This window comes from Eucalyptus grandis, chromosome 11 (genome assembly GCF_016545825.1).
Source record: "Eucalyptus grandis isolate ANBG69807.140 chromosome 11, ASM1654582v1, whole genome shotgun sequence".
NCBI lineage: Eukaryota > Viridiplantae > Streptophyta > Magnoliopsida > Myrtales > Myrtaceae > Eucalyptus > Eucalyptus grandis.
Window position 1 is genome coordinate 41,318,273 of NC_052622.1, and position 21,318 is coordinate 41,339,590.

Genomic DNA, 21,318 nt, shown 5'->3' on the forward strand with positions numbered 1-21,318 from the left:
TTTCAAAGTTAGGTGGTTCGACCAGTCTTTCCAAACAGGGTGCAATCAAAACGTACTCAATATTTATCGCAAGTGGAACGAGAAGCTTTTTTCTGCAATCAAAACGTGCTTAAAGTGTTTGCCTGGCAGTGAATAATGCATTTCATTGAGATTACTTTTCTGCAAGATGTTTACGATGATTTCCGATGTCTTGCACATGGAAAATGAATGGAAACCCCCAATTGAGAAAAGAAATTGTGTTTCAAAATAGCTCTATTGCACCATGAGTGAAAACTCCCGCTATTCTTTTAAAGCTGAAGATTTCGAATTCCCTCCATTTTCAAATAACACATTCCCTTCTATAACGAAGTTGTTTGCAAAACAAACGACAAAGCATCTAAGAGTGAAAACTACCGCTATTCTTCTAAAGCTGAAGATTTCGAATGTTTGAGCCCTCCCTCCCCCTCTCACTCTCTCGAGATCCTAAAGGAATTCGTCATCAAAACTTATAATCAAATACAAGAAACCTATCCATTGCATTTGAAGTTACCAAACAAAGGGGAAAACGACCATTTTTTAAGGAACATGATTTTCGAAGAAAACATTCCCTTCTATAATGAAGTTGTTCGCAAAACAAACTACTAGGCACCTAAGCGTCTAGTTGTATACATCATACTCGTACTCCCATCAAGAGTGATAAACGAAGAGCAGAGATTAACCCTCCACAGTGACAAAACGAAAACAGATCTCACAGTGAAAGAAGACCAGATGAGTCTCTTACAAGGCAGAGCATTGGCTAAATTCGACTCACCTAATCGAGTCAGTCCAACATAAATGACCGATTCACCCTAATGTGCATCCTACAAAATTGTCAGTGTTACAAATGTAGTTAATTTTCTTGGGGGATTATCAGCAAGTGATCCTCATTCTTGAAATTCACTAACTACTTGTGCACGGTGAAGTATAACCACAACTCCCAGTGCAACCAATCAAAGTGCTGTATTAGAGCAGTGCTCCCGTAGATGCAGATGCAGAGTCAATGCAATCGAAATGGTTTTCATAACCAATGAGTCTCACCAGTTAACCTCAACAACTGAAGGGAAAGTAGAGAAGAATTCATTTGATCTCAGAATGTTTTCTACATTCCAATGCCATGCTGACTTTCCCGCACTGAACATCAACCATGAGAGCTGAATGAGCAAAACTTTCCTTTCCATTGCCTACGGTCGGCCATAAGTTAACCCCAGAAAGCTGAATAAAACCAAATCATGACAATTGGTGGAACTTCTAGATGTGGCTGTGATGGTTGGATAAGTTTAGCAGACACTTATCCAGGTAAAACTGCCCTTGCAAACTGAAGGACTCGGTGCGAGCAAATCACAACTCTTGTTTAGTGGACAAAATGTTGTTACAAAAAGGGGCTTCGAGAACCACACCCTGATCAGTACCGCCTCAAGCATACTTCCCCGCAGAAGGAAAAGGGTTCCTCAATCCAGGAAAAACATCTCCATCAGATTAACTGACACAATTCTTAACGAGTAGAAGTAAATATAGAAAACAGCATCACGATGATACCTACATAGTAATTTAGACAAGGCAGCTTATGACAATTGCTTCCATTAATCCTCCCCATATATACGCTGAAGTTCTCGGGTTGCTGCTAAATATGACTCTGAAAAGAGCAAATTAAGCTTTTTGAGAAGAAAATGCAAGATGACAGTAAAATTGGCCGATAACAATAATTCCTATGATTCTTCAAATTTATCATGCTAACGCAGAGCCATTGATGATAGAAGGAAGTCACATTACCTTTCCAGAGACGGAAGGATTTTTGATTGATTGGCGAACCGGTGATAGTTTGCATGACTTCAAACAACATATTTTGGGGTGTGCTCCTGAGTTCCTGAACAATCCCATAGATGGTCTTTCCATTGTCGAAGTATATGTGGTTATTTGGGTGTTTGGTCTTGCAGCAAGCATGTCGTTCAAATTCATACGCATTAATTACCTAGAGTCCATTTCATCCTCAGTTTAATCAGTAAATAAATTACCTAGAAGCAGTTCAACCAGATACAAGTCCAGAAATGCACTTACCTTTGTAAAATTACATGACTGACAGCCGCATAAATATCCAGAACCTCTAATCACACCACGGAGCTCCTTCTAAACAAAGAACCAGCTCCATATCACTGTAAGATGAAACTGTCTAAAATTTGTGAAGACATCTAAAGTGACATTACCTCTCGTGACCATGCAGCATACTTCACAGATATCCCATCCAAAATGCCAGTCGATAGCAGGCTTCTGACATTTGAGGGGAAGTTGTTTGAACCTTTCTTAGAAGTATTTTGCTCCTCTTTCTTCCGCGAGAAATTTTCAATTCCAGAGGCAACAGCTGAAGTAGAACTAGGAAACATATCGGCGTTTGACTTAATTAACTGATTGCTATTGACTGCATCAGATGTTTGAACAGAAGGCAGACCACAGTACAAATTGTTACTGTATATAAGCCTCCTTGAGGAATTTGCATCATCATTATCAGGGCTGCCAAAGGATATGATTGTACTTTGCCCTAAACCATAGGAGTGACACATGTTTAGACTATTGCTGTCGTCATTATTGTAGATGTTACCTGCTGGAACAGAGATGTGATGCCCTTTGCCATAAATATGGCCCGTTGACATGGAACAATCATCTGCTTTGTAGCTTTGACCCATGGACAAAACATTGTTATCCATAGGAACAGACATGGCATCACCATGGCCTTTGTATGCCTGTCCAGCACTCTCACCTTCATTTTCATACAGTTTCCCGATTGACATGACACTGTTGCTTTCACCCAGATCACTAGTGGCTGAAGATATGATGTTACCATCTCCTATACCAGAAGCAAGAGCAGTTGATACAGGATCTTCTTCTTCCTTACAGAAAGATTGAGTTGTGAACATGGCACTGGAAGCCACCCTATTGTAGCCATGTCCCATTGATGAAGGAGTCACATTTTCAGAGTCCTTAACATGGTTCACTTTAACTTTTCTCAGACTACCATAATTAAGCCCTGATCCTGGAGCTTCTGGCACATGAGACATTGACAAGCCAAATGAGGAATTACTAGGAAAAAGGTCTTCATCCACTTTTCTCCCCATATTCAGTTTTTCTGCACCAATAGATGGATTGCATCTCTCATTATACTTGACAGCTCCAGTTGTTTCAGTATCAAGTACTTGGTCAGAGAAATGGGCAGGGGCGGAAACTGTGTTAAAACCAGAAGTAAAGCCCCATGGAGATGAGTTCATGCTCAACAGTCCTAAAAAGGAAGTGTTGCTTGGAACTTCTATGGCCTGTTTCTTGTTGGGATGCTCTGCCTCAGGGCCATCCATGAACCATTGTTGCGACCACTTGGCTTCAATTCTAGAAGTATTATCGTAAGCCATCTCACTGTTAGTTAAGCCACTAGCATCTTTTCCCGTCCAAAAGCCCTGATTCTGGAAAGACTGCCCAAAGAAATGGCTTAGAATCTTGTATTTCAGTATAGACAGAAGACACACTTGTCATCCTTCACAAAATGTAAGCACGGTTTTACCAACATGACACCACCACTACTCATTACATTCTTTCCAAAGTGCACAAAGCATTTCTCATATTAGCATCAAGCAAAACACGACCACCAAAATTGCACATATTTAATGTAAAATGTAAGGCTTCTATGGTGCTTTTTAATATTGTTTCTGAGTCTCTGCTTAATCACAAGATGAAATTTAGAAATTCCTTCATCTTAATTGTTCCTATTGACAAATTGCTCAGTTTTGACTCTTTGAATCAATCAAACAATCCTTAAACCATCAAGAGGTTATTAGAAAGAGCCAACCACGTAGTATTAGTCGAAAAAAGAAAGAACAGAAGAATCCTTAGATGATGCAAAATGCACAAAGTAATCTGACAGCAGATTGCTTAAACTTGCTTCAAAATAACATGTTCATGGGGGCAAATAGTTTTCGTTCAGGGCACTACAAACTTCTTAGTAGCAATATGGGGCAACTCCTTTCAGTGTCCATGACTAAATGTCCAAAAACTGCAAGTCCATTGCCTCGCTACAATGTGCAAGGATAAAGTTGTCCAAATACAAAAAGCCATGTAGCAGCTCTCAAGAGCTCATACAGGAACAAACACTCGAAGAAATCGATTGGTAAAACATTAGGTCCTTCACATGCAATGGCGCAATCATAATAGCTCACGCAAAAGGAGCATAAAGCCAGTGGAATGCCTACCCAACCTCCAATCTCAGTCACAAAAAGAGCACAAAGATCACAAAACAGCATGTGCCCTCAATAAAAACCTCAACTTGAGAAAACCACATTCATCCATAACAAAACGGAGCATACCATCTCTCTCAGTACAACGCAGGATAGCCACCAACTCCGCCGCGCTTCGCACTTCTCATAAGCCGGAAAGGGTCAAACCGACAGGCAAAGCGCTCGAGACCGCCGCACAAATTCTCATCGGCGGCGACGCGCTCGCACCGGGCCACGAACTACTCGATTCGACTCCGAAACGCGCCCTCAACAAGCGTTCCTAAGTCGAAGCCAGTCCACGCACGCTCCTGCCACGAAGAAAGAAAAAAAACAATCCGGTCAGGTCCCGCACGAACGACCTCGAAACGCCCCCGCCCCAACCCGTCCCCCGCGATTTCGCTGTTGGATTGCGCAATCACTGCATGCAAAGAGAATAGAACAGCCGGATTCCTAATCTGGCCAATACTCATTCCCGAGACTCCAGTCCGCGTGACTCTACTTTGCCTTTCACCGCACTCATTCCCCCACAGAACAGAGAAAGAAAGAGAGAGAGAGAGAGAGAGAGAGAGACGAATCCACCGCCTAGACAGAGATGCGGCGAACGCCATGGGAATAGGTAAAAACTTCCGAAGAACTTCACAGAAAAAGGAGAGGAAACACCGAAGATAGCATCTTGCACCTCCCACCTACCGTGCCGGAGTGTATCCATGAAGCGGAACCGCGATCGGAGAACCCGCCGGCGACCGTACGGACGCGGATCGCGGCGAGATCTGGAGGTTCTCGCGAAACCAGAGAGAGAGAGAGAGAGAGAGAGAGAGATGGATTTTTTTTCAGGTTTTCCCTTTTCTCGTTGGGGAGGAAAAAATGATGCCAGATGGTGCCTTGCACGATCAGGGTTCGTGGAGCCATCATCACCGCCGTACACGTGGGTATAAACCTACGTTCCCCCGAAAGCGAGCTCGCGGCAGCTCGGTGGGCCGCGATGGGCCCCGGACATCGGGCCCACGTGGGGCCCGTTATCTTCTGTTTATTTTATGGTGTTTTTTTTTTGCGATTTATTGAGAGGGGCCTGGTTAACTGGTTTATTTAATTTGCGGCCCCCCGAGATATGTGGAAGACCATGGAATTAAGTGGCCCTTTGCCCTGGTCCCCATGGAGTTGTTGTGGTCCTTGGAAAAGTATTGAAAAGGGAGGACGGACGGATAGAAATTTGAACGATGCGTCACGAAAGCGTCAATCGATTTTTTCTTTTTTGTTGGATTTGGTATTTTTCAATGGATTTTGATAATTTTTAATAAGGAATACGACTCTGAGCTGTTAAACTGACGAGAGGAAAATTCGCAGTGAGATGCGCAATGATTATCTGCGCATCATGCGCAAAGTCGCCGATACGAATTTTCAGTGAACATGTAAGGTGGCCGTGGAGTTTAAAGCCGCTGAAGGGCATTGTTGATCACAATGGAAGCCATGAATCATTCCATGGGAATCGTTGAACAAGTTGTTACAGTACGTACAAATGACTTGCCCAAGTAAAGGAAAGAGGATAGAAACCTTCCTTGGCTAACACTTGCTGTCAGGACCCAAGCTTAGTGTCACTGCTCATCAGTCAATGAGCAAGTTCTGCAACCTCTTTGACACTGGACAAGCATGCCGGATCACGGTCTGCTGATACCGCCCGCCGCCTTCCTCAATACAACTCACCATTCATATCTGCAAAAGGAGTTCTATCGGGCGGCTGTGAATCTATCGGCTGGTGAAGCTTGCCTTCTGTCTGGTCGCCTCTGGTTTTGTTCTCTGAATTTCCTTCGCTCAACCGTGTCCGCATCTCCTCGATGGATGCTGGACTTGGAATGGTTATGACCCGTTTCCTAGGAGTTGTGGATGTGTGCTCGTCAACCTATGCACAGCGCACCGCAAATTAGTCAAGTCGTGATATACGTCTGTTTCGACAATGCAACTCGAAGAATCAAGAAGACAGTTAAAGTACGTGATAGACAATTTACCAGATAATCTTTTGTGAGGCACTGTTCGGCTTTGCTTCGGATATCTGAAACGCCTGCTCCATGCTTCTCTGAAATCAACTTTAGCTGACCCATGCATGAGGCTGCCATGGAGTCTAATTTCTCCTTATGGTCACGATCCAATTGTAGTGAATCTGGCACGTCCAATCGACCAAGGCATGAGAATAGTACATAGAGAATACAGCAACATCAATGGCCAAATGAAGATTGTTACCACAAATAGCAGTGACCATATCACCAACTCTAGCAGCAAAATCTCTATCCGTGGAGGAGGATGCAGATCTAAGCCGTTCACATAAATCCTGGTTTTCACCTTTATTTTCCCTGCTTAAGCCATCAAAGAGTCACACTATGAGAAAAAGAACAAAGAAATGTGAAGAAACAGTTCATGATAGAGAGGATTTTACCTCACTAGAGATGCTATCTTGTCTATACTAACATTCTTGAACTCAGTTACGGCAGATGCAGCATGCTCCCATTGTCTACTGGAATTATCCGCAACCTTTGAACTGCATCACACAAAAAGAGAAAAGAATAATATGTGATGTAGATAGGGTAGCTAAATTAGCTTACATCTGTTTCCCGCTAATTCATTTTCATATATCACAAGAAGCCTGATGTTTAGAGCATTAATTTTATATGTATGTTTTGGCTCCCTCACTTTCAGTAGTCCGTGCTGGGCTACAAGGCAAGCCTTTACTCATTCTCTCGAGTTGTGTTCAGGCCAGACTGTCCACTTCTAGGTATATTTGTAAACAGAATAGTTGTAATCTAATAAGTTCAATGCTAAGAGAAACCACATAACTTGTATAGTGATTCAACAGATACTAGCTCAAAAAGGTTTCCAAATACACTTCAGGTATATTAAAACCATACCACTCTTCAAAGCAGCTGTCCAATACGGCCCTGGATTCACCCGCAGAAAATGTATCTTCCAAGAAATTGTTTTCTGCCTCAACTATGTACTCAGTCAACTCTTTCCTACCATCAGCTGCAATATGCTGCATGTGGGTAGTTTGATGATGCAATCTCTGCTCTTCCCTTGTACTTAAGTCGATTATGCCGTTAGCTGCCTCTGAGACCTAATGATCAGGAAAGATGTCAAAAGCACAGCAAAAAACTGCCACGAAATTTACTAAGACCCTTCTTATCCATATATCGTGGGCGTGTCGCTTTAATAGCAGAAACCATAATGTTTCGAGAAAATGCCCCACCATTTTATTTTTCTTAGATGTCAAATTTCCCAAAATTGCGGCAACTTGCTCCAAAGCCAGTCTTTCCTCTCTCGCCGCCTCTTCCTGTTTCAAGACAATCCATAAGCTAGAAGCTTCCACAAGGCTCAATTATAAAATGCAGATATCTAGAAAGTATCTTATCCGACCTTAAATTTCTTCTCAAAATCATTCAATTGGCAGACCCTTTCAGCATGGCATTCTTCAATGATCAACTTGATTTCAGAAGCATGATTGTGAACATCATTGAAAAAGTCCATGGTTGCCTTGGATACTACGTGCGCAGAAACCAAACTTCTTCGTAATCCCTATTATTCCAATCATGATAAAGTAAAAATTCAGACACTTTTTGAGCATGGGTCACGGGGTCATATAAACCAATCAATGAGCAGATAAAACTGGACCCAGACATTAGAAGAAGAAGAAGGTACATTACCTCTTCCTGTTGCTGCGCAGAAAATGCCAGTATTTCTTTCTGTTCGGCAAGAGCATGATGGATGTCTTTGATGGTCTCCTTGGCCTCCAATACTAACTTGACTATATACTGCAAAACAGCAAAGAAATTGGTTCAATGAGAGCAGTAAACAAAAGTCCAAAGGAAGAATGGACTCCTAAGTTCATACTTCCTGAATGCCCTTCGTCTCTGTCGAGATTTTACAATTTATTTGGTCGAGGTCAAAGGCAGCTTTCATCTGTAGTTTATTGGCATAATCAGTCAATGTAGACAGTCCTAAACTATTTGTTGTCGTCATCTTTTCAACCTTCGAACGCAGACTCTCTGTTGCCTGGCATGTTTGATAAAAATATCCATTAGAACTACTGTGAGACAAGCATGTAATTATTAAAAGCGAGGAGTTGTCTCACATCATTTTTACGTGCAAGAAACAAGGAGACATGTTCTTCCATGCATCTTATTTCTTGCTGTTGTTGAGAAACTGAGCCCAGGATAGTCCTATGCAAGTTTTTCAAGCCTTGATCAAGTTGAGAGCCAAACGTCAAGACAATATTATGGTTCTCTGCTTCCATCCTGCTTTTGTAGTCTGCATTGAAGAAGATAATATTAGATCCTTAAGAGTAATGTTTGTGGAGTCCCTCATAAATTTACTTTAGTGAAAATTCTCACGTCATCAACCAGAGAATAGGTACTTTGATGGATCAAGAGATAGTGAACTGTTCAGAACTTTTAATATTACTCCGTTTTCTCAATAAAATAAATATTCTTCAGACAGAACCACCTCAAACTCAAAAAAATAAAGCAGTCTCCCCACCGTTTCATCTAATCGTACAGAGTATGCAACTTCACAATTGCAAAAAGAAGCGATACCTAATTTCCCAAACAACAAACTTAAGTCCTGAGATGCATCTTGCAAATCTGATCTTAACTCCTTTGCCCGATCAATTATGGAACTTTCTGTATGACATCAGAAGGATAGTAAGTCTGTATGAGTAAATTAAATTGACAAAAATGGGATAACTAGCTTCAGTCAACTTCTCATGACAGGATTACCTGATTGTAGCAGCTTTGAGATCGCAAATTCCTTATTTTTCAATGTGGAGAGAGCCAGCCGGTATTGCTCTTGAAGATCAAGCAATGCCTTATTACTGGTCTCCAGGTCAATCTGTACAAGACATCGACTATTTATTGTTGCACATGCCATATTTTCACCGTTGAACAAATGATTAGTGATGTGAAGTCCATATCCAGTACCTTGCAGTTCTTAAGACTACTTTCTAGGTCCAATTTCTGTTCCTGCTCTGTAAGATAGAGCTTTCGAAATTTTTCACTTTGCTGGCCAAAGGGACAAAAATAATTAGCAGATCAGATATGACATTAGTAAGAGAAAGGTCCCAAAGAAAAGCTAGCCAGTACCTTCTCAGAATGGAAAAGATCATTTTCCAATTCCTCAATCCTTTCATTCCTTGCCTGCAGATGAATGTAATCCAATAATTTCAAGGAGAAAAGGATTTGATCTGGGAGTCATGGTATATAAAGATAAGAGCACTTCATGAAACTGTTGAGATTACCTTCTTCTCAGCCTCTTCTTGGGCAAATCTTTCTTGGGAAATATAAACACCATTCTTCTCCCTTGCAGCTCGGATATCTGTGTTGACATATATAAGTTAGATGCTAAGTGATTTGTTCACATGATAGTCAAGACACTGTGGGCACATTGTCAAACCTTCTCTCATCCTCTCAATTTCTGCATACAAATCCTTAAGCAACACAGCTTTTGACATTTTCTGGTTCACCTGCAAAGCTACTCCATTTAAATATCACTAGGAAAGCACATGAGGAAACTCAAAGACACAAAAACAGCAATAGACCAAACCTCTGGTTTATTTTTAATGTTTTTAGCGCGATAAGCATAATCGAGCGTGCTTAATGTTTCTTCCAAGCAATGAGCAGAAGGAGAGATAGTGGCAATAATGCATGTTTTGGTCTTCCCTCCGAGTGAATCTCTTAGAAGTCTTGTCAGCTTACTATCCCTGCTCATAAAATTGTCAGACAAGGAAAAACCATTATGAGAACTTATGAAGGGCTCAATGTCAAGCATACTGAGTGAATATCCTCTGAGAAATAACCTGTAAGGTATGTGAGGAGAATGTTCCACAAGTGCATTAATCACACGGCCCAAGGTAAGTAAGCTCTTGTTTATTTCCCCAGCTTCTTTTGCTCGACCCTGGAATTTATATGCACTCATTAACTGATATCGAAAATTTTCATGCAAAATTAGAGAATTATAGAGTCTTCTCCAACAACAATTGTGAAATTCCATTTTTGCTCGCATCAATTTAGTTAGCAAGCATGTTAAGGCAAAAGGGTTTTTTTTTTGGTAAGGATGTTAATGAAAAAGGTTTTGCATGTAATATATCCAAGAAAAAGCATAGTCTTATCATAAAGCCTATCAATTAACCAAATGTGCATAAGATCACATGCACGTAAATAAATTCATTGACACAGTTGGCACGTCAATTGTTCTCCAAAAATCTTGCTAAAGGTGAAAAGAAAAGATAGACAACATAAAAGTTTTAGGGCTTTTATTTTTATGTGTCAATACGAAAAAATTAATCGCCAATAATTGCAGCTTCAGGGACACTCCAGGTCAGCAGACATCATTATTTAACTATTTGCTGGTATACATATGTTAACAATTTAGGCTTGCCTTGGTTTTGCAAGGACTTAAGATTTTATTAATGTAGTTTTTGGTTCTCGCACGCTTGTACATGTGTATGAGAAAGAGACGGAGAAAGACAGAGAGATGGAGACAAGGATAGAAAGAGAGTTGTGAAGAATTGCTCTTGATAGCAGAGATCAGATATAAGTTACCTCCCTTGCTCCTGATCGAGAAATGTTTTCTGATCCTGCCAAATCTACAAGGTTAAGCTTGCCACATTTTATGAGATCTTCATCTCCAACAGTTGCTTCCTTTATGTAGGTCGTAATGGAAAAGATGGAATGAGACCGACTGCAGCAAGGATAATACCATTGAAAAGTGCAACCACTAAATGCTTAAAGTTAAAAAGGGACTAGCTTTGTAGTTTCCATTAAGTTAGACACCCTTAAAAGTTCCGCAAAGAAGAATAATTACCTGCTACGCTTGTTCAACAAGGTATCAGCCGTTCGCCTTTTTGATGCTCCTTGTTCCAACAGAGTGTAGATTTCATTTGCACTATATACTGCCACTTCCTCGAGGCCCCTTATGACCACACAACCCTTTCCATCCTCCATCAGTGATATGGGCTTCTTCTGTCTATCTTCCACATAGCGCGAATAGTCCTCGGAGGCTAGTAAATCAGTTATCTCTTCATTGTAGAGTTCTGAAAAAGTTACCTTCATACTGTAGTCAGCATTTTGTGCTTCAAGTGTATCGAAAATTTGCCGAACTGCTCGTGGAATGACACCAGCCTCAGCAGGCAGTTCACCGACCTGTTTCATGAAAAAGACAATAATGAATGTAAAATACTTATGAAATTATGCAATTTGCTATTTTACCTTTTTTCTCATCCCGCCCTCCATTGTATAGGTTTTACCGGTGCCTGTTTGCCCATAGGCGAAAATGGTGCAGTTGAAACCCTCGAGAACTTCATTAACAATGGGAGCAATGGCTTGATCATATATTGATCTTTGCTGTGCTTTAGGCCCAAAAACCTTGCAAATTTGCCAGATAAAATCTAGTTCAGCTGGTAACTATTTGAGAAATCTTTGTGTGCAACTGAAGTCGTGTCGGCATACCCTGTCAAAGGTGAAAATCCTATCGATTTGCTTGTTGGCTAAATTCTGCATGACAGTGACCTCTCTTCTGTGTTCATTGCACGAGATGACCTTTTGCACATTCGACCTTTGCTCATCTTCATTTAATGGCCTGACAGACAAAATTAAACAAACAAACTCCAAACTTAAAATGTCCATTCCAAAAGCAGCATTTAAGGAATTATGTAATTGGAAACACATTTAAGAATTCAAATGGTACAATCCCACTTTGCCGTTGCTTAGCTTTTGGGTAGCTGCAGATTTATCACCTAAACTATTTCCAATTCATTAAAAATCGATTGTGAAGAACTCCTTCCATTTCAATAATCATATCTCCGTCCACGACTATTCTCGTCAATGCCTTTGACTATCTACCTCAAGTTACAGATGAGCAGAGTCCACTGACATAGCACAATGCACGTGCAAATCCTAGCGAACCCGCAAAACTAGGATTCACCAAACCTAAAGGGGTAGAAAGGAGACAGCTTTTAAGCAAGTACGAAGTGCCGATGCCCACCTGCACCGCAGCAGCACCTGCACATTGACCTCTTTATCTTTCTCGTGCCGGTTCGAGCTCCACTCGCCGCCTCTGTAGTCCGCCCGCCGCTTCTCCGGCCGAGGCGTGAGGAAGGGAGACGGGGACGGAACCACGCCCAACCCCACTTTCCTAAACTGATCCGGTGTAAGCGACATCATCTCGCGGCCCTCTCACTCCAACCTACAACCACAGCTCCAAAGATAAAAAAGGGGGAAAACAACGATACAACACCATCAACAGCCACGACCCCAGATCAAAAACAGGAGCAGATGGACACGCGAACAGACAGAATTCACATATATTCACATATATTCCCAATGTAAAAGCACTCGGTGTTCACTTGGGCCGGGCGGGTCCTCCAAAGCACTGGAAAATCTCCTTTAAGAAACGGAAAAAAAAATGGAAACGATGCGCCGAAAGCTTAAAAAGGAGTTCTCTTTTTGCCACTTTTGCGTTGTTCTGCAGTTCAGTTTTGCATCAGATTTTCTCAGCCAGCAAATCCAAGATCTTGAATTGTACTTACAGATCTTCAGGGGGTCTAGACGATGGAGTCGCGGCAGGAATTTGGAGAACGCAGATGGAATCCAGAGAGAGAGAGAGAGAGAGAGCTCTGCTGCGGTGCTGTGGTTTTTGGAAATTGTTTTTTGAAGCGTTGGGGACGGGAAGACGGAGAAGTCAAGGGTGGGTTTGACTTTCCAAACGGCTAGTGTCGACGGTTAACAACTTAACGTAGCTTTAGAGGCGACACGTAGGATCGCCGTAGTGAGGTTTCGGCTCCTCGGGTACTGGGTGGGTCCCACGTTAAAAATTTCAAATTCAGCGCGTATGTTTTCTTCTGCCTTTTTTTGTTTTTCTTTTCTTTCTTTTTCCCATCGAGGTCTTTCCATGTGTCGTTCGCTGTGGAAACATGTTAAAACTGGTCCTCGAACTTTTTGAAATGTTCGATCGGGGTAATCCGAGCTTCGATTTTAATCAACTTGGTCCTTTCAACTCTTTGATTTTGAACTCGACTGATTTGGTCCTCTAGCGGCCGTTCAAGTCAGCCGCTGGGGCACACGTTTGATGTCGTGTACAGCCATGTCGCCAAAATTTGAAAAGACAATCTTAAATGAAAAGAACAACACGGCAAGATGGGGAGAATGGGAGAGAGAGGGGTGCGAAGGAGGAGACAACCCCAATTGTCAACAGGTAATGAACAAGCCGACCTTGCTTGACGGTTGTGAGTGGTATCGAGTCGACTCTCACTTATAATTGTTTGGTTGCAGTGATGGAATACAATAGTAATATGATAATAATTATAGCATAATGTAATAGAGCTATAATGGCATTGAGGCGCATGTAATTGAATGCACATATAAGGGTAAAGCATTATTCCAATGCAGGCCGTAAGAACAATATCAAATCGACATAAACTCGAACTAGACAAAGACAGAATCTAAAAACATTTTGGTTGTAACAAAAAAAAGAAAAAGAACCTAGGAACATTTTGGCAGTAATGATTTTTGGCTCCTTTTCTTGTTCTAATGATCAGAAGCTTCCATTAGCAGGACGCTGATGTTGAATTCGATTCTAAGTATGTCCTACTTTGATCTAGTAAGTTGCAACTCCTGAGTTGTGCCGGCTAACCCATTAACTTCCAACTTACACCCACATAAAAATAACATGTGATTATATTGAGATAAACATTATTTATTACATTATCTGATCAAAATAATGTTTATGTAATTTTTCGAGAATGGATTAGTACAATTAGTAATTAAGATAATCATCACACGATGAATCAATTTCATGTTTACTATGAAAATTTAGATAACTGAACCTAATTGTGAGTAACTGATGTTATGCTGACTTTTATATATTGTATATTACTAACAAGATAACGAAATTATTATTACATATATTGTGAATTGTTATTCAGTATTCTATTCATCAATCTAACAATATGCGATCATGTTATAATAATAATTAGTGTTGTTAATGCAGTTATAGTTTATATGAATCGTTGTAGCAACTAATAATCTAACACTGTAGAGTGATTGAGAGAAAAGAAACGGGTTACATTAAAAAAGGCTATTACAGCCAACCCATATGACTATTACACGCGGAGGTTATGTTAGACGAGCTAACGTTGTGATAGCATTATACGTACATGAGGGGCGAGCACGCCTACCTTCGTTTGACGGTCGTGATCGGTGGCTTCGGGATCAATTCGCCCTCACTCGGTGGTGGGGAGAGCTTGATTACACAGAGATGTCAGGGCAATTTACGAGCACGGCAGGGTGGAACGCTGCACGATCAACTTGGTCATCAGATTTTCGTAGCTGGGTCTGTCAGCCTATGACGATGATGCCCAAAATAGAAGAGTTGTGCTGTAGATAGACAAAATCCATCATCACTCGAAGTTCTCATCGATTCGTTAATGAGTGAAGCAGCCCAGCCACGACTGGCCAGAGAATGTGTTTTAACTCTCTCTTTTGTTTGCTTCCCGCTAACTCTTTTGGTCCTGCGAACTCCATGGACAACACCTTTTAAAGACAAAATCCTAAAATTACACCGTTACTCTAATAAGACTAGATCCTATCTGATCTCTTATCAATAAAAGGAAGTAAATCTCATAATTACCTTTCTAATGCTAGATTCTCCTTTACATCACATGATTGAACCGTTTGGTTCAACTTTGGGAAAATGCAAAGTCATTTCCCCATTTTCCCAAAGTATCCTTGAGTAAATGGGCATTCTTTGAAAGCAAAGGTGTTTGGAAGTGTATATCTTGCAAAGTAATTTTCAGGTAAAAAAAAAAAAAGGAAAAAAAGAAAAGAAAAGAAAATGGAGGAGGAGATGGAGCTGCGTGATCGTGGGGGAGCGGTTGGTGGCGTTTCCATGTGGCCTTACAACCTTAATTTTATTTTTCTGCTACTCTCTTTTGGTGGTGGTGAAGTGGTGGTGGTGGCAATGGCAAGGAGGGCTGCAATGCCCGAGGTCGGCGACCTCGAGTCCATTTGGACTGCTCTGTTCTGTCCAAAATTCCATGAGCCACGCAACCTCGAATTTGAATGATGGCGTCACCTTCCAAAGCCATTGAAAGCGCGACAAGATTACACCGCCAGGCCCTTCTCGACCCCACTGCCAGCTGCGTAGGTCTGCTAGCTTTACAAGTTCATCCATGAATTTGTGATTTCTCTGAATCCAACACCACCCTCCTGGTCGCTCTACCTCGGGCGCGACGCTTGAGGCCGCGCGACGTCGAGGCGACGCCGCCCAGGCCGCGCTACCTCGGGCGCGCGCGCGCCTGGGTCGCACTACCTCAGCGGCGGCGCCTGGGTCGCGCAACCCAGGTGATGCCCGAGGTCGCCGGACCTCAGGCCACCTTGGCTGAGCCCGGCGGCCAGATCTGGCCCTTTGGCGGCCAAGCGTCGCCCACCGCGAAGAAGAAGACGAACGGCAAAGAATATGGGCGGTGAAGAAGGCGATGAATAGTGACTCGAAATTGCATCTCCAGAATGGGAATGCTCAAAGCCGCCCTAACCCAGCATTAGGCTTTCAGCATTGGGGATGCTGGTATTGGGCAAATGGGCATTCAAAAACATATGCCAAACACAAAATATTTTCCCCAGGGGGCTTTGGGAGCCTAAAGCCCTTGGGAAAGCCGAACCAAACAACCCAATTTGCACATAAGGCTCCGTTCATTTCGCGGAAAATAACTTCCAGGAAAATATTTTCCGAAATTTCCGGTGTTCGGGTGGGCGGAAAATCACGGTCAAGAAAAACATTTTCCGGTCAACGGAAAATCCCTTCTTGAAATCTTGGAAAATGTTTTCCTCTTTTGAAAAGAGGAAAACATTTTCCATGGCTCTCGCCTCTCGCACGAGCTCTCTTCCTCCGGTTCTCGTTCTCTCTCTCTCTCTCTTGCTCTCCCCGCTACGGGCCGGCCGACGACGTCCTTCTCCGGGTTCGGCCTCCGCCCTCCCCCGGCCGCTCCCTGCCCGCCCGCTCCGGCCGGGCGCGCGCCGCCGCCGCGCCGCGCCGCTTCCCGGCGGCTCGAAGCCGCTCGGGAGGATCCGACTCAAGAGGGAGCACCGCGGCGACGCCGGGAGACTCGCGGGGAGCTCGCCGTCCAGGCCACTCGTCGTGCGGTGCGAGGCTTCCGGTGGACGGGTGAGCCTCGCCGGATCGAGCGGGCGAGCCTCGCCGGCTTGGGGCGGAGCTCGCCTCGCCAAATCCGGCGAGCCGGGCGGGGCTCGCGGCTCGCCGGACCTCCGGCGAGCTCGGGCGAGGCCCGAGCCCCGCCCGGCTCGCCGAATCCGGCGACCGGATCTTGGTCGGCTCGCCATCGTTAGGCGTGCGGCGGCGGAGGCGGAGGAAGGAGGAGGAAGAAGGAGGAGGAAGGAGAAGGAAAAGAATAGGAAAAATAAAAAGAAAAAGAAAGAAATTAGTTAACGAACAGTGGAAAATGTTTTCCACTCAAAATTTAAGTTTCAGCCGAACACCAGAAAATATTTTCCGGAGATGGCTCATTTTCCGTGAAACGAACGCAGCCTAAGTTTCATGTCAGAAAAGTATGTACGATTTTGACCTGTTGGGAGTACTCTCGAACATTTTTCCCAATCCCAGAAAGGAGAATGTCAACAAAATTAAAAGAGGGAGTTGATTCACGACGTACGGAAATGGCTGCTCGCAAATGTATCTCCACACTACTCTTGCCTCCTTCACAAATACCACCATCCGGAGCGGATGTGCTGTAGTTCTTTCACCACAATCCCTGCCCTTCTCTCCCTCTTTTCACAGATATACTCAAGACAATAGGATCTAGCACAGAGCACTGAAGCTCTTTCGCCAGAAAAAGGGAAAAAGGAGGAAAGTAACAGAGTTTGACATCTATATCTAGATGGGGAAAACCGGCAATGGTAATACCATTCTGGATACACAGAACCTGCTACATTGAAGATCCGACTTTATCACTAAATTTATTGCACAAGATGACCGCATCATCAAACCAGTTGTAAACAGATTGGTCATAAAGACCATTCCCCTGTTACCTTAGACAACTCAACTTGAATAAGACGGACTACAGTTATTCAGTCACTCCTAACACTTGCATTTTACAAAAATTCTAGTTTGTTAAATAAAAATAGGTCTAGTACAGAAGTTCAAGTTGTGCTAAATGGGTACGGATCCATAGAAGACCACCTCAGCTGGGCCAGTCATGTATACATGATTGTCTTTCTCTCTCCATTCAATCTCCAGTGGACCTCCAGGTAAATCCACCGTGCAACTCTGTAACATAACAAGCCAGCACAAAACAAAGTGACTTACTACAAGGCCCTAGAAAAGACAGAAATATACTCTTTGTTTGCTAGAATATCTTTGTTCTTGAGAGATAAGAAGAAGTATACTCATTAGACACATCCATATGCTACAGGTACTTAGCTCCAATGTCAGTGCACCATGCACCATCGTCACTTAACTTTAAAATGTAAAAGATGCGTATGTCTAAATGTTGTGATACTGAGGTAATCTCTACACATGCAATAACGCCTACTTTACCAGGAAGCCATGAGAAAAACTGGATCCTGATTTACAAGAAAAGTTTTCAATTCAGGAACTAGGATTGAATGAATTGCAGTACTTTTAAATGGTCATATTTTATAGTTCATGGAAAATCCCATAGCTAACAACTGGATTCATCCATGATCAACAAAACTATCATCCAATCAAGTTCAAAACATATGGAATTAGATAATGGAGCTTACCCTCCCAGCTCGTCCCTCAAGAACTGCCGCAACAACCACAGCACATGCCCCTGTACCACAAGCCAGGGTTGCTCCTGCATCCAAGCATACTTACATAAGTTTTTGCTCAGAAAAATGAAAGAAAGAGCAGAATCCTCTTAACCATAGTTATATATGATTCTCTTGTCACATAGTATGGAGTGGATCATGAAAATGATTGCCATAGGCACTAACCAGCCCCACGTTCCCAAACACGCATTTTCAGGTGTGAAGGAGAGAAAACTTGCACAAATTCTGCAATCAAATACATTGGCAGTCATTAATGAGATCTCCAAATGGAAAATAACAGAATATGCACGGAGGTACTACAAAGGCACAGAAACAGCCGATCCTAAAAATAGAAAGCAGACTTAAAAGGGGAAAACCATAAAGTCATCCTCTTTCGTTGCCATCATGCAAAATAAAGTTGCTGATGCAATCATGTGAAATCTAATCTGATGTTCAAATGTTCAAGCTGAAATATGGAGACTCAAATATTACATGGATAGAAATACAAGAAACCTATGTTGACCAAAGCTTGAGAATCCAACCAGAAATGACACTGAAGTCTCACAAATGTTAAGCTACTTGCAGTATTTAAAGTACGAAAAATATTCACACCACCCGCTATCCAAAGTCCTGTGAAATCTAGCATATAAACAAAGGGTGATGGGGCAAGTGCAGATAACATATATGTCACAGTATGACAGCACTTAAGAATCTTCTAGTCCATATCAAATATGAAAGTATGAGCGTAAGAATCCAACTGCAAAGAGGATTGGCAGCATTAACTCTGATGGTACAAAAAGATGATAGCAACAACATTAGTTAAGATCTAACTGGAAACCAGAGTATAACTGGATTGGAGAAGGGCAATTTTATGCAACTGCAAATGTAGTTGTCAGTTCCATAAATGACTAACCTGTGTTCGTTCTTGCTGGAAACATCTCATGATGCTCAAACTTTGGACCAATTTCAGCCAAGTTTAGTTTGTCAACCTGCAAATTCTGCTCAACAACATTTTCTAAAATGAGCTATGGATGACATAGGAATGATGTTGAGTACATAGTTCTTGTGAGCAAAAAGTGTCACACAGAAATTATGACACTGCACATTAAGATATGGAACCAGAGAATATTACCAATAAAATGAGAAAAATGATATCTTGTCCAGAATAATCACCTGTTCTCCTTTGGCACCAAAGGTGACACAATGGGGATTTCCCATGCTAACACATGTCACATTCCAGGTTACTCCATCCACTTTTAGATCGTATTTGACCACAGAGTGGTCTTTGTTTGGCAGTAATTTTGTGGGCACATCAGATGCTTTGAGTATCGGTTCCCCCATATCAACCGTAACCTGGACTTAAAAGGTTATATGAAAACTAAAAATACCAAAGTGGCGCTCATCACATAGTACAGTTTACAAAGAGCAGACAGTTGCAACACATTCCCCAGATCCTTTTGAAGTAATAACATTCACAGCAGTCAAGAAAAATGCCAATGAAATACCAAGATGCAGCACAAACAATAAATTTGATCCTATAAATTACCTTCCCATCATCTTGAATCTCTGGAACAATTAGACCAGCACCAGTGTGTACGGTAAAACTGCCAAATGCAAAGAAAGAGCAAAATGAGTTAAAAATTATAATACCAGAGAAAGTTTAATCAGGTTCATCCAAAATAACAGCCAATAATGCTCGCCCTTTCTCTTAATTCCTCGGTAAGAACTGATTCTCTTACAATTACACATCTCAATGACTTGTCGAAAGTTTATTTCACTGAATCAGCTATAGCACTTGCCGCAGAGTAATATCAAGCAGTGTCAAAGATAAGTGGATAGATGAAATTTCCATATGGCAGGTAGAAAAACACAGGAGAAAGTATCCACAGACCAACAAGCAATTTCCATTACCGTTGTTTTCCACTTAGATTTTCAAGCTCAGCTATAAATCGAGCGAAGCATCGTACTCCGTTACCACACATCTGAAAGAATTCGAGGAAGGGAATGTAAAACCGATAATTATGAGGAGGACGATAAGTCAAAGCACAAAAGAGCAAAGCATCACCTCAGGCTCGCTGCCATCAGAATTGAAAATCCTCATGGTGTAGTCGGTGCCATTGATCCCGGGCATGGCGAAAATCACTCCATCAGCACCAATCCCAAAGTTACGATCGCACAGCTTCGCCGCTTGCTCCGGAGTGACTCGAGGCTCCGAAGAGTCCCTATTATCGACCTAAAATACGGGCAACTACTCAATACTACAAAAAAGAGGAAGAGCACATGTGGAATATGATACTAAATACCATCTAAAGAAATCATTTTGAGCAATCCCCAACTCAATATATCATAAGTTAGACTACTACTGCAGACAGGATAGTCCGTGCATTGTGTGTTAAATCTGAGTGCTACTGCACAAGCGTTCCTCTGGATTATATCTATCAGCCTCTGAAGAAACCAGCTAGAGCACGAACGACTCCGGCTCGTGTCGAACAATCAAAGAGACTCAGACATTCCGGCATTTTCGAAAAATCAAGAAGAGGAACGCCGGAAGCAGATAACAGAGACCGAAGGAGGAACCCTTACCAGGATGAAGTCGTTGCCGAGGCCGTGGTACTTGACGAAATGGAGGAACCCGCTCTCCCGGCGGTCAGGAACGACGACGGGGGCGAGCTCCTCTCCGGAGTCCGCACGCTCATGGAGGCGGCGGCGGCGGAGATCGAGAGCCGAGGGGTCCGGAGCGGGATCCTGGCGCGGAGGAGACGGGACTGAGGGGGCGAGGAGGCGGAGGAGGGAGAGAAGAACGAGGAGGGTCTGACGGGGGCCGAGGGAGCGCGGGAAGCGGAGCTCGAAGGGAGAGTCGTAGTCGAGGCGGAGGCGGCGGCGGCGATGGCCATGGCTTCGCTCGCGATCGCTTGGGTGGTCGTCGTCGTCGTCTGTGGCGGCTCCCCTCCTCGCTCCTGGGGCGGTTGTTCGGTTGACTGATACGGTCAGGGCTCTTTCTCCACAGTGGACTTCGCTTTGGATTTCTAATAAAATTAGATTTCAATGGTTGATTAACTACGTAGAAAGTGCTACAAAAATGCACTAGAGCTAAAAAATTAGTTAAACGATAAGAATGTTCATCATCCTCGAATATATTTAAATATAAATTATTATTATTATTAATAAAAAAATATTTTTTATTAACTAACTATTTTAAGTAATGCGAGATAAATCGTTTTCAACAA

General features: G+C 42.6%; 3 protein-coding genes across 5 annotated transcripts; all 3 read right to left on the bottom strand.

Annotated features, from left to right (window-relative positions):
- Positions 1-1,008: 1,008 nt before the first annotated feature.
- LOC104426498 (stress protein DDR48) lies at positions 1,009-5,130 on the bottom strand. Of its 3 annotated transcripts, none has more exons than XM_010039571.3 (7): positions 4,962-5,130; positions 4,362-4,579; positions 2,220-3,473; positions 2,074-2,142; positions 1,789-1,987; positions 1,559-1,651; positions 1,009-1,440 (listed from the first exon to the last, which is right to left on the bottom strand). In XM_010039571.3, exons 2-6 carry the CDS (start codon positions 4,362-4,364, stop codon positions 1,599-1,601), a joined length of 1,578 nt encoding a protein of 525 aa, XP_010037873.2. In that variant the 5' UTR covers positions 4,365-4,579; positions 4,962-5,130; the 3' UTR covers positions 1,009-1,440; positions 1,559-1,598. The 3 variants fall into 3 exon arrangements, with proteins under 3 accessions (XP_010037873.2, XP_010037870.2, XP_010037872.2); XM_010039568.3 differs by having other exon boundaries at positions 1,009-1,465; XM_010039570.3 differs by having other exon boundaries at positions 1,009-1,465; positions 1,555-1,651.
- A 543-nt stretch (positions 5,131-5,673) lies between these two features.
- Positions 5,674-12,982, bottom strand: LOC104426500 (kinesin-like protein KIN-5B). Its single transcript, XM_010039573.3, has 24 exons — positions 12,838-12,982; positions 12,294-12,494; positions 11,759-11,888; positions 11,519-11,674; positions 11,115-11,452; positions 10,853-10,991; positions 10,108-10,205; positions 9,855-10,011; positions 9,705-9,774; positions 9,550-9,626; positions 9,395-9,448; positions 9,233-9,313; positions 9,032-9,143; positions 8,849-8,935; positions 8,389-8,564; positions 8,148-8,309; positions 7,961-8,068; positions 7,674-7,832; positions 7,507-7,590; positions 7,169-7,374; positions 6,700-6,801; positions 6,507-6,616; positions 6,275-6,426; positions 5,674-6,168 (listed from the first exon to the last, which is right to left on the bottom strand). Exons 2-24 carry the CDS (start codon positions 12,470-12,472, stop codon positions 5,959-5,961), a joined length of 3,147 nt encoding a protein of 1,048 aa, XP_010037875.2. The 5' UTR covers positions 12,473-12,494; positions 12,838-12,982; the 3' UTR covers positions 5,674-5,958.
- A 4,234-nt stretch (positions 12,983-17,216) lies between these two features.
- Positions 17,217-21,103, bottom strand: LOC104426501 (diaminopimelate epimerase, chloroplastic). Its single transcript, XM_010039575.3, is given in 10 exon segments — positions 17,217-17,588; positions 18,065-18,138; positions 18,278-18,337; positions 19,005-19,089; positions 19,265-19,444; positions 19,638-19,695; positions 20,003-20,073; positions 20,157-20,324; positions 20,675-20,740; positions 20,743-21,103. Coding segments are annotated over 10 exon segments (1,122 nt in total). The 5' UTR covers positions 20,986-21,103; the 3' UTR covers positions 17,217-17,471.
- Between the last annotated feature and the right edge of the window lie 215 nt (positions 21,104-21,318).

Excerpts from the sequence above, each read along its gene's own strand:
- LOC104426498 (XM_010039571.3), bottom strand. Across the intron at positions 2,143-2,219 it reads ATGCTGCATGGTCACGAGAG|AAGGAGCTCCGTGGTGTGAT; the intron begins GTAATGTCACTT and ends TTCTTTGTTTAG. Across the intron at positions 1,652-1,788 it reads ATCCTTCCGTCTCTGGAAAG|AGTCATATTTAGCAGCAACC; the intron begins GTAATGTGACTT and ends TGCTCTTTTCAG.
- LOC104426500 (XM_010039573.3), bottom strand. The coding sequence starts at position 12,472 with ATGATGTCGCTTACACCGGATCAGTTTAGGAAAGTGGGGTTGGGCGTG. Across the intron at positions 11,889-12,293 it reads CAGGTGCTGCTGCGGTGCAG|GCCATTAAATGAAGATGAGC; the intron begins GTGGGCATCGGC and ends TTTGTCTGTCAG. Across the intron at positions 9,144-9,232 it reads GTAGTCTTAAGAACTGCAAG|ATTGACCTGGAGACCAGTAA; the intron begins GTACTGGATATG and ends TGTCTTGTACAG.